Source organism: Lucilia sericata, unplaced genomic scaffold (assembly GCF_015586225.1).
Source record: "Lucilia sericata isolate MDLA Ls3-8-SP2 unplaced genomic scaffold, ASM1558622v1 Contig002234F_arrow, whole genome shotgun sequence".
NCBI lineage: Eukaryota > Metazoa > Arthropoda > Insecta > Diptera > Calliphoridae > Lucilia > Lucilia sericata.
Genome location: NW_023996060.1, coordinates 12,501 through 24,063, shown reverse-complemented (window position 1 = coordinate 24,063; position 11,563 = coordinate 12,501). Strand labels below are relative to the sequence as shown.

At 32.2% G+C, this 11,563-nt stretch overlaps 3 protein-coding genes across 3 annotated transcripts in view; 2 read left to right on the top strand and 1 right to left on the bottom strand.

The window, feature by feature from the left end:
* Positions 1-220: 220 nt before the first annotated feature.
* Positions 221-2,624, top strand: LOC119613652 (ras-like GTP-binding protein RhoL). The gene is given in 3 exon segments (XM_037969679.1): positions 221-248; positions 251-462; positions 1,668-2,624. Coding segments are annotated over 3 exon segments (552 nt in total). The 5' UTR covers positions 221-229; the 3' UTR covers positions 1,989-2,624.
* Positions 2,625-8,847: 6,223 nt separating this feature from the next.
* LOC119613648 (transcription initiation factor TFIID subunit 9) lies at positions 8,848-10,331 on the top strand. The gene is made up of 3 exons (XM_037969674.1): positions 8,848-9,123; positions 9,188-9,324; positions 9,382-10,331. Exons 1-3 carry the CDS (start codon positions 8,967-8,969, stop codon positions 9,895-9,897), a joined length of 810 nt encoding a protein of 269 aa, XP_037825602.1. The 5' UTR covers positions 8,848-8,966; the 3' UTR covers positions 9,898-10,331.
* A 17-nt stretch (positions 10,332-10,348) lies between these two features.
* Positions 10,349-11,563, bottom strand: part of LOC119613647 (replication factor C subunit 4) — a 1,336-nt gene continuing 121 nt past the window's right edge. The window contains exons 1-3 of the mRNA XM_037969673.1: positions 11,453-11,563; positions 10,523-11,390; positions 10,349-10,461 (exon numbers count right to left, since the gene is read on the bottom strand). The exon at positions 11,453-11,563 is cut by the window's right edge and continues 121 nt beyond it. Coding sequence (XP_037825601.1) covers positions 10,369-10,461; positions 10,523-11,390; positions 11,453-11,563 — 1,072 coding nt within the window. The 3' untranslated portion in view covers positions 10,349-10,368. The remainder of the gene's footprint in view (positions 10,462-10,522; positions 11,391-11,452) is intronic.

The following is an 11,563-nucleotide window of genomic DNA, read 5'->3' as shown; positions in this document are numbered from 1 at the left end:
GCAGCAATATGTTGAAAGGAAAACCACAGAAAAAAAGGTCAATAATCTCCAAATTGCAACATTGAAATACATACATATTTGGAAATACTTATATTTACATCGAAACCCACAAAACTTTAATGAAATGACACTACTTCCGTTTAGGGCAAAAATTTATATATATATATTTTTTTAAAAAACACATGTTATTAAATATTATTTTACTTGTATTTATTTTTAGTCACAAATCATGTCGAATAGTGTGCGTCCTTTAAAATCACCATAGTTGGTGATGGTATGGTGGGAAAGACTTGTATGCTGATCACCTATACACAAAATGAATTTCCTGAAGAATATATACCCACGGTTTTCGATAATCATGCCTGCACCATAAGTGTTGACGATAAGGAATACAGTTTAACGTTGTGGGATACAGCGGGTCAGGAGGATTATGAACGTTTAAGACCTTTAAGTTATCCAAATGTAAGTAAATTATGAGTCTACATTATAGAGTAAACTATAGTTCTGACTATAGAGCAGACTGAGGAACATACTACAGACCAAACTAACGACCATACTATAGTTCAGACTATAGGCCAGGTATAGACCACACTATAGTCCCGGCTATACATCAGACTATAATCCCGGCTATAGATCAGACTATAGTCCAGACTAAAGACCAGACTGTAGTCCAGAGTATAGTCCAGGCTACAGACCAGACTATAGTGCAGACTATAGATCAAACTATAGTCCAGACTATAGACCAGACTATAGACCAGACTAAAGTCTAGGCTACAGACAAGACTATAGTCCAGACTATAGACCATACTATAGACCATTCTATAGACCATACTATAGACCATACTTTAGACTAAGCTATACGCCAAACTATAGAACAGAATATACACCAGACTACAGACCAGATTATAGGCCTAATTATAGTCCACACTATAGACAAGACAATAGACAAGACTATAGTCCAGACTATAGACAAGACTATAGTCCAGACTATAGACAAGACTATAGTCCAGACTATAGTATAGTCCAGACTATAGACAAGACTATAGTCCAGACTATAGACAAGACTATAGTCCAGACTATAGACAAGACTATAGTCCAGACTATAGACAAGAATATAGTCCAGACTATAGACAAGACTATAGATCAGACTATAGACAATACTATAGTCCAGACTATAGTCCAGACTATAATCCAGAATATAGACCAGACTATAGTCCAGACTGTAGACCCGACTATAGTCCAAACTATAGACCAATCTATAGTCCAGAATATAGACCAGACTATAAACCAGACTGTAGTCCTCAATATAGTCCGGACTATAGTACAGACTCTAGATCAGACTATAGTGCAGACTATAGTCCAAACTATAGTCCAGGCTATAGAACAGACCATAGTCCAGATTATAAACCAGACTATAGACTAAACCATAGTCTGAACTATAAAACAGACTATACACCAGACTACAGTCCAGACTATAGTCCAGACTATATTCCAAATTATAGACCAAACTATTGAATATACTACAGTCCTACAAACCTATATAACCAGTGTATTCAGATTTTAGAGCAGTTTATAATCCAAACTATAGTTTAGCCCATAGACCAATTTCCATCGATCAAGAAAATACTAAAAATTTTCCTTTCTCTCCCACCTCTCACTTATTTCAGACCAGTTGTTTTCTGTTATGCTATTCCATCAGTAGTCGAGCTTCCTTCGAAAACATCAAAAGTAAATGGTGGCCCGAAATTCGTCATTATTCCAACAATGTACCCGTCGTTCTAGTCGGTACTAAATTGGATTTACGTATAGCAAATTCAGAAAAATTCGTAACAACAGCCGAAGGACGTCGTTTGAAGAAAGAAATACATGCCCATTCTCTGGTCGAGTGTTCGGCCAAGAAAAAAGTAAATCTACAAACCGTATTCGAAGAGGCGGTAAGAGCTGTAGAAAAGAAACCTAAAAGTAAGCCACAATGTAGAATTCTTTAGTGTAAAGGAGTCGCACATGAAATCTGGTACTAAATTTATATTGAGCCTGTGTGTTAGTGTTGTTAAAAAAAGTATTTATTTCAATACTTTAGTTTTAATCTAAAATAATTATTATTAAAGTAAATAAAATTTAAAAATTTATAATATTTTTTTATGTAATTATATCTAAACTATTATTGTAATATTTTCTTTAAAAAAAGAAACTTTAAGTTTCTGTTAAATTGTTTCAAAAGTTTCTTGCAATTTCCTTTTATTTAAAATTAATTTAAGTGTTATTAATTATTCCTATAATAATTTGCTATAAATATTAAATAATTAGTTTGTTAATATTAAACAAATGTTTATTTCAATATCGTTTCATAATAAAATTTTAAGTTTTTTTTTCTAAAGTTCTAAAAGTATCTTCTAATTTTATTATTTTCTTTTTTTTCTTTATTTTTTTATCACGATTTGACCAAAGTTTGTTTTTTTATGTTGAGTTTTTTTTTTAATTTATCTAGTAATTTGTATAAAAAGTAAAAACTTCCCAAAAAAAGCAACAAAACATAATTATGTATCTTAATAAGTAATTAATTTTTATTTATGTATGTAAATTTTTTTAATATGCTATCAAACAAAACAAACATACATACACATGTACAATATGTTCTATGTAAGTATGTATGTAATTATAATATTTAATAAACTAGTCATATATAAACAAAATAGAATCGTGTTTTGAATTACTTATATTTAAATGAAATCATCCAAATAAATATAGACACAATTAAAAATGTATCAAAAAGGTAACATTTTGCATCATCTACGTTAAGTTCGAAACGCAATTAGATGAAATTTATCTATAAAGCTTTTTAAATGGTTTAGTCTAATCAAGATTAGTTTATTATTATGTATTATATTCTAGGCTAAAGTCTGGTCTATATCCTGAACTACAGATTTGGCTATTGTATAGTTTATAGTCAGTCTAGTCTATGGTCTAGTCTAAAGTCTAGTCTATAGACTAGTCTAAAGTCTAGTTCTAGAATATATAGTCTAACATATAGTCATGTCTACAGTCTAGTCAATAGTCTAGTCTATAGTCTAGTCAATTGACTAGTCTATAGTCTAGCCTATAGTCTAGTCTATAGTCTAGTCTATAGTCTGTCTATAGTCTAGTCTATAGTCTAGTCTATAGTCTAGTCTATAGTCTAGTCTATAGTCTAGTCTATAGTCTAGTCTATAGTCTAGTCTATAGTCTAGTCTATAGTCTAGTCTATAGTCTAGTCTATAGTCTAGTCTATAGTCTAGTCTATAGTTCTATAGTCCTAGTCTATAGTCTAGTCTATAGTCTAGTCTATAGTCTAGTCTATAGTCTAGTCTATAGTCTAGTCTATAGTCTAGTCTATAGTCTAGTCTATAGTCTAGTCTATAGTCTAGTCTATAGTCTAGTCTATAGTCTAGTCTATAGTCTAGTCTATAGTCTAGTCTATAGTCTAGTCTATAGTCTAGTCTATAGTCTAGTCTATAGTCTAGTCTATAGTCTAGTCTATAGTCTAGTCTATAGTCTAGTCTATAGTCTAGTCTATAGTCTAGTCTATAGTCTAGTCTATAGTCTAGTCTATAGTCTCTATAGTCTAGTCTATAGTCTAGTCTATAGTCTAGTCTATAGTCTAGTCTATAGTCTAGTCTATAGTCTAGTCTATAGTCTAGTCTATAGTCTAGTCTATAGTCTAGTCTATAGTCTAGTCTATAGTCTAGTCTATAGTCTAGTCTATAGTCTAGTCTATAGTCTAGTCTATAGTCTAGTCTATAGTCTAGTCTATAGTCTAGTCTATAGTCTAGTCTATAGTCTAGTCTATAGTCTAGTCTATAGTCTAGTCTATAGTCTAGTCTATAGTCTAGTCTATAGTCTAGTCTATAGTCTAGTCTATAGTCTAGTCTATAGTCTAGTCTATAGTCTAGTCTATAGTCTAGTCTATAGTCTAGTCTATAGTCTAGTCTATAGTCTAGTCTATAGTCTAGTCTATAGTCTATAGTCTATAGTCTAGTCTATAGTCTAGTCTATAGTCTAGTCTATAGTCTAGTCTATAGTCTAGTCTATAGTCTAGTCTATAGTCTAGTCTATAGTCTAGTCTATAGTCTAGTCTATAGTCTAGTCTATAGTCTAGTCTATAGTCTAGTCTATAGTCTAGTCTATAGTCTAGTCTATAGTCTAGTCTAGTCTAGTCTATAGTCTAGTCTATAGTCTAGTCTATAGTCTAGTCTATAGTCTAGTCTATAGTCTAGTCTATAGTCTAGTCTATAGTCTAGTCTATAGTCTAGTCTATAGTCTAGTCTATAGTCTAGTCTATAGTCTAGTCTATAGTCTAGTCTATAGTCTAGTCTATAGTCTAGTCTATAGTCTAGTCTATAGTCTAGTCTATAGTCTAGTCTATAGTCTAGTCTATAGTCTAGTCTATAGTCTAGTCTATAGTCTAGTCTATAGTCTAGTCTATAGTCTAGTCTATCTATAGTCTAGTCTAGTCTAGTCTATCTAGTCTAGTCTAGTCTAGTCTAGTCTATAGTCTAGTCTATCTATAGTCTAGTCTAGTCTATAGTCTAGTCTATAGTCTAGTCTAGTCTATAGTCTAGTCTAGCTAGTCTAGTCTAGTCTATATTCTAGTCTATAGTCTAGTCTATAGTCTAGTCTATAGTCTAGTCTAAGTCTAGTCTAGTCTAGTCTAGTCTATAGTCTAGTCTAGTCTATAGTCTAGTCTAGTCTATAGTCTAGTCTAGTCTATAGTCTAGTCTAGTCTATAGTCTAGTCTATAGTCTAGTCTATAGTCTAGTCTATTAGTCTAGTCTATAGTCTAGTCTATAGTCTAGTCTATAGTCTAGTCTATAGTCTAGTCTATAGTCTAGTCTATAGTCTAGTCTATAGTCTAGTCTATAGTCTAGTCTATAGTCTAGTCTATAGTCGAGTCTATAGTCTATTCTATAGTCTAGTCTATAGTCTAGTCTATAGTCTAGTCTATAGTCTAGTCTATAGTCTAGTCTATAGTCTAGTCTATAGTCTAGTCTAGTCTATAGTCTAGTCTATAGTCTAGTCTAGTCTATAGTCTAGTCTAGTCTATAGTCCTAGTCTATAGTCTAGTCTAGTATTCTATAGTCTAGTCTATAGTCTAGTCTATAGTCTAGTCTATTGTCTAGTCCAACGGTTCCCAAAAGGGGGTCCGCGGACCCCTAGTGGTCCGTAGCAAAATCCTAGGGGGTCCGCGAAGACGAACGAAAAAAATCATAAATAAAAAATATTCTCTATTTAGAAAATATTAAAAATATCTCCAAAATTTTCATAAATACTAAAATACACAATTTTTATTCAATAATCCCAGATTTGTTGGTGACTTTTTGAATTTTATTGTTTCGGTCGTTTATCAGGATGATGCTAGGCCCTACAAATTTATTGTTTCACTTTTATAAAGTAAAATATTACGTGATTTGTAATTTTTATAAATGTATATGTATCGAAATAAATGTTTTTATATCAGACGGATAATGATTTGCCTTAGAATTAAATACTGATACTGGTATCCCGGAATATGAAGTTAGGTCACATTTCATAATATTTTTTTAAATTGTAAGCAAAACTGTTAATCTAGTTAATTGTAAATATAAATATTCCATTCCGACGTGATACACAGATTTTAACTTCATTTTGTTGTCCAATATTATTAAATCAACATCAGAAAATTCATAGCGGTTTGCGTAGTCAAAACCACGCAGTAAAATAATTCGTAGGTATTTTAAAATTCAAATTTAAGATCCAAATTCACAGTACATTCGCAAAGAGTTCAGGTCATATTTTATGTGGGTAACGCATTCCGCAACAACATCGAAGAAGTCTAACTTTCACGTATTTTCCTGAAAACTTAGCTTACATACTCAGCTCACTCCTATGCAATCGCAAACAAATTTAGAAACATGACTCTTTAAGCACATGTCGACAATACTTTATAAAGAGAAATGAACATGAAAGCTCTCATGATCATAAAATTAAATCCATGCAATTGAAAACATCTCCGAAATACTAAATATTCTCAATGTACGGGAATATTTTATAGGGTTTATGGACCAGGACTAAGAGAATTTTTTGATGAACAATTATTTATAACAATAAGATATCAAAATATGTATGGGGGTCCGTGAAATTAAATAAATTTCTCAAGGGGTCCGCGAAGTAAAAAACGGTGGGAACCGCTGGTCTAGTCTATAGTCTAGTCTATAGTCTAGTCTATAGTCTAGTCTATAGTCTAGTCTATAGTCTAGTCTATAGTCTAGTCTATAGTCTATAGTCTAGTTTATAGTCTAGTCTATAGTCTAGTCTATAGTCTAGTCTATAGTCTAGTATGGTCTTTAGTTTTAACTTCTATAAATTAGACTATAGGCAAGGCTATAGAGTAGACGATAGTCAGACTATAAACCGGACCATTAAAGACTTTAGTGCAGTCTATATTAAACAATATAAACCAGACTATAATCCAGAATATATAATTCAAGACTTTAGTACAGTCCATAATACTACTTGTACAACTGTTCGGCATAACTCTATTTTTTACCAAAGAATTTGTAGACTAAACTAGAAGTAAAAGCACAATTTGGTCTTGTGCTTTTAAGTAGAACCACCGGAGCATGAAGTAGTTTAGTTTAGCTGTAACAACAACAAAACTACTAGTTTACCACCTAGTTAATGCAAATCCTCTTCTTAGTATGTCTATTTGGAAGAAGTGTGAAAAACAGTTCAACTACCATATCCCAGAATCAAACAATAATTGAGCTTTAATTCTAATTTCAGTAAATTCCATAAAAAATGTTAACAAATAAATAAAAACCATTAATGGAACATACCTTTATTATAACAGCACTTCATTTGTGTTTAATTTTCTATAAGGAACACTACATTGACACTTTAATTTTATTAAATATTAATACATTTTTCATTGGTGGCAGCCACCCACTATATTTCATAAAAAACTGCATTTGCTGATAAAACACATGTAATTGATATAACATTGACACACTAAAACTTAACATTTGATAAACATTTGTCAATATCATCGACATTTTATTTAAATTCTATTTTTCTTGAATTTTCTATTAACTTTAACTTTTTACTTCCTTCCTTGTGAAAACTTGCAAAAAAAACTACTAAATCCCGCTTAAATTTTGACAGCTTTACAAGTTTTTTTTCAATAAAGGTGCTATTAGACGACATGTATTTTACATACATATGTGTGTATGTAATTTTTCGATTAGAGCGTGCGACAAACATAAACAAAACAAAACAACTGTTTTGTTTTGAAATACAATTTTTTGGAAAAAATAAATTAAAGAAAATGAACATTGAAAAGTAAGTTTTTTTTTTATTTTTAATAAACTAATTTATAATTTTAACAATTTTTACATATTAAAAAGACAGCTTTGAACTTTTTTGGTACTTTTTAAAAATACCTCCAAAATAATTCTAAAGTCCATTTAAGTTGAACTATTTTTAAATACATATATATAATTTGAATGTTTTGTTTCTAAAAATGAATGATTTTGCTTAATAACTTCTTAATAATTTTGTGAAACAAAAAATAGTACTTTATCGATATTTTTCTTTAAATTTCAGAATATATTAAATGAAAATAATAAAAATTAAAATGCGAAAACATATTGTTTTGTTTCTTTTATTTATTCTGAATATTTTTTCAACCATTCCTATTTTTTTTTTCTTAAAAAATAATTCTAATTTTTAACAAAAACATCATTTTGCCTGGATTTTTTCCAATAAACGTCAAAAAATGTGGTCTGTCGACAGTCGCTTAATTTTAATTTGTCGCTGGCTCTGTTTTGTGGTTTGTCGACAGCGGTTCCAATTGTAATCTATCTGTAAAATACATATGTTTGACGACCTATCATATTCGGATTTATCAAACAGCAATGTATTTTTCGTATATCGTGTTTGTAGCAAACACTTTTAAGTTTGAAGTGTTTGAAATAGGGTTCTATAAATCGACTTTCGAATAATCGAACAATCGACCTTTTGTCGAAAAAAGTCGAAAAGTCGAAGTCGACTATTTTGTCCAAAAAAGTCGATAACTCGACTATCGTCTATGAAAAAAGTCGAAAAGTCGACTTTGTAAATAAAAGTCGAAAAAAGTCGAAAAGTCGGAAAGTCGAAAAAAGTCGAAAAAAGTCGAAAAGTCGAAAAAAGTCGAAAAGTCGAAAAAAGTCGAAGAAAGTCGAAAAAAGTCGAAAAGTCGGAAAAAGTCGGAAAAAGTCGAAAAGTCGAAAATAGTCGAAAATTTTAAAAAAGTGGAAAAGAGGTCAAAAACTCTAAAATAGTCGGAAAAACTCGAAAAAAGTAAAAAATAGTCGAAAAAAGTCGAAAAAAAGTCGAAATAAGTCGAAAATATTCAAAAAGTCGTAAAAAATCGAAAAGTCGGAAAAAGTCGAAAAGTTGAAAAAAGTCGAAAAGTCGAAAAAAGTCGGAAAAAGTCGAAAAGTCGAAAAGTCGAAAAAAGTCGAAAAAAGTCGGAAAAAGTCGAAAAGTCGGAAAAAGTCGAAAAGTCGACCATTTATAAAATACTAAAAGTCGAAAAGTCTAAAAGTCGACTTTTAAATAAATGAAAAAGGTCGAAAAGTCGAAAAATCGACTTTTCATAAAATGGAAAAAGTCGAAAGGTCGAAAAGTCGACTTTTAACTAAATGCAAAAAGTCGAAAAGTCGAAAAGTCGACTTTTCGTTTCAACTATAGAACCCTAGTTTGAAATGCTACCAGATGCAGCTCTGCTCAGTCGGCTGTAGCAATAAGCTTTCATATATATCATAAACATTACAGTTTAAAAAGCTTTGGATCAAAATTTGACAACAAATAATAACAAGAACAAGCATACATAATTTTTCCTGACAGTTTTTGTTTATGCCTTGTGAAAAAAGAAAACAAATTTTAGCTTTTTGCTAATATTTAAAGCAAAAATGTCGACAGAAAAGGAAAAATTAGAAAAAACTAAAATAAATACGCAGGTTAAACATGTACCCAAAGATGCTCAGGTTATAATGTCCATATTAAAGGATTTGGGCATACAGGAATATGAACCCCGAGTCATTAATCAATTGTTGGAGTTTACCTATCGTAAGTGGGAGAAAATTAATTTGTTTACCTTTTATAATAAATAAATAAATTTCTTAAAACAAAGGTTATGTGACTTGTATACTGGATGATGCCAAAGTGTTTGCCAATCATGCACGTAAGAAAACCATAGATTTGGATGATGTTAAATTGGCAACTGAAGTTGTATTGGATAAAGCCTTTACCTGCCCACCTCCACGACATGTAAGTTTACTTATGATATTATTTTACTTGTATTTATGATGGTATTTGTGTTTTTAGATTATATCCAAACTGGCGGAGGTGCGCAATGCCATGCCCCTACCCCCCATTAAGCCACATTGCGGCTTGCGTCTACCACCCGATCGTTATTGCTTATCGGCCTGCAACTATAAACTACGTGCTGCCACCCAACCTAAGAAAATGACCAAATCTGCCTTGGATTCTAGATCTAATATAAAAACACAAGTAAAATCTTCTGGTGGTGCTGGATCGGGGGCCAAACGCCAGACTGTTTTGACACCCAAAACTCAAGTTGTTACTATACCCAAGCCGGTTATCAAATTTACTACCACTGCTAAGACCGTGGCGGTGGATAGTAAACAGGGCATTATTTCGATGGGCACTAGTCAAGATTCCAGTGGTGGTGATGTTAAAATGGAAGTTGATTCTGATGCTGCGGCGGTGGGCATTATATCTACAGTTGCTTCTGGTTTGTCCGGCTCCACTGGCAGTAGTGGTGGCGGCGGAGGTGTTAAAAGAGAACGAGATGAGGATGAATTTGAAGTGGTTCCTTAAAGTATGAGATTCGAGTTTTTTATCAACATTTTTTTTTTTAAATAAACAAAATAAAAATATATTTTAAATCTTTGGAAACCAAAAAATTTGGCTAAATTTGGAATTATTCTTTTGGATATATCTCTACTGCAACAAAACTCCACTGTTTTTAATAATTCGATTTAGAAAAATCTCTTCACACGAAAGTTTCTTTTTACAAATATCTTTAATCAAAAAACATATTAAATTGTAATTTTTCAAATTTTATTTCAAAAAATAACTTAACAATAAAGTAGAAGCAATATATATAAAAATGGAACCAAATTACAAAGCATATTTAAAAACTAAACTGATATTGAAATAGAAACCGCAGGATTACAACGTTACACTTTGTAATTTGTAAAATTTATTTTCGAAATCAAGTTACAGATAGGCTATTACTCCATGAATTTAAATCTTAAATGTAATGCAATTCGAAAAAATTTTTAAACTTTATTTTTCTTGTAAAGCCAATATAATAGCACAGCCCAAATCCATAATTTGTAAATATTCTGAACCACCATCCTGCAGGCGGAAGGAACATTCCTGTAAAAGAAATTTTAATGAAAAACCAATCGTAATACAAAATAAACCCAACAGCACTCACCCCCAGTTTATCGCAAATACGAGCCTTTTGCATGTCCGTCAAAGAGGGACATCTTAAAACATACTCATTAAATTGCTCCAACATCTGACCAATACTGTAAGCCTCATAGGCAATATTACGCACATAATCCTCCAGTTTTGTATAGTTACCCGAACGACATACTTCCAAGTACTCTTGCAAATAAGACTCTGGTATAATACCCGACATTTCCAATAAATCTGAAGTTTGTATTTTATGCTGGGCACCCTTTAAACGATAGCAAGACTGCAGTGTGGTTATAGCACGTCTCATATCACCTCCCGATATATCCACAATGGATTTATAGGCATCTTCCTCAATACTAACACCCTCTAATTGGCAAATATGCTTAAGACGTTCTATGATTTGGGTTTCCCCTAAAGGCTTAAAGCGGAATTTCGTACATCTAGAGGTAATGGGTTCAATAATGCGCGATACATAATTGCAAACCAAACAAAATCTAGTGCTGCGACTTTCTTTTTCCATGGTTCTTCTCAAAGCTGCTTGGGCAGCATGTGTCATGCTGTCCGCCTCGTCCAGTATGATAATTTTAAAGGGAGGACAAGGACGTCCATCTGGTCTGGTGCCACTGGCCGTAAGTTGGGCAAAATTTTTAATTTTTGATCTCACTACATTGATGCCTCTCTCATCGGAAGCGTTTAGCTCTAAAATTCTCTCACGAAACATATCGCCAAAGATTTGTCTAGCGGCAGCTAAGATGGTACTAGTCTTACCAGTTCCGGGGGGACCATACAGCAGCATATTGGGTAAATCAGCACCCTCAACACATTTACGCAGCACTGCCACCACTTCACCTTGTTCCACTACATCGTCAACACTTTTGGGACGACTGTAAAGAAATACAATGGTTTAATTATTTAGATGTCTATAAAAAAACATGTTTCCACTTACTATTTTTCTACCCAGGGTGCTGGTGGTTTTCTGCGTTCTCCAGACTGTTGCCCACTGGAAGTACTGGCTTGACTTCTTTCTGTTGTAGTAGTCTTACCAGTTTTAAGAAAG

What these genes read in the sequence shown, in the direction of transcription:
- LOC119613648 (XM_037969674.1), top strand. Translation starts at nt 8,967, where the DNA reads ATGTCGACAGAAAAGGAAAAATTAGAAAAAACTAAAATAAATACGCAG. An exon ending in ATTGTTGGAGTTTACCTATC is followed by an intron (nt 9,124 to 9,187) that starts GTAAGTGGGAGA and finishes CTTAAAACAAAG; the next exon opens with GTTATGTGACTTGTATACTG. An exon ending in CCTGCCCACCTCCACGACAT is followed by an intron (nt 9,325 to 9,381) that starts GTAAGTTTACTT and finishes TTGTGTTTTTAG; the next exon opens with ATTATATCCAAACTGGCGGA.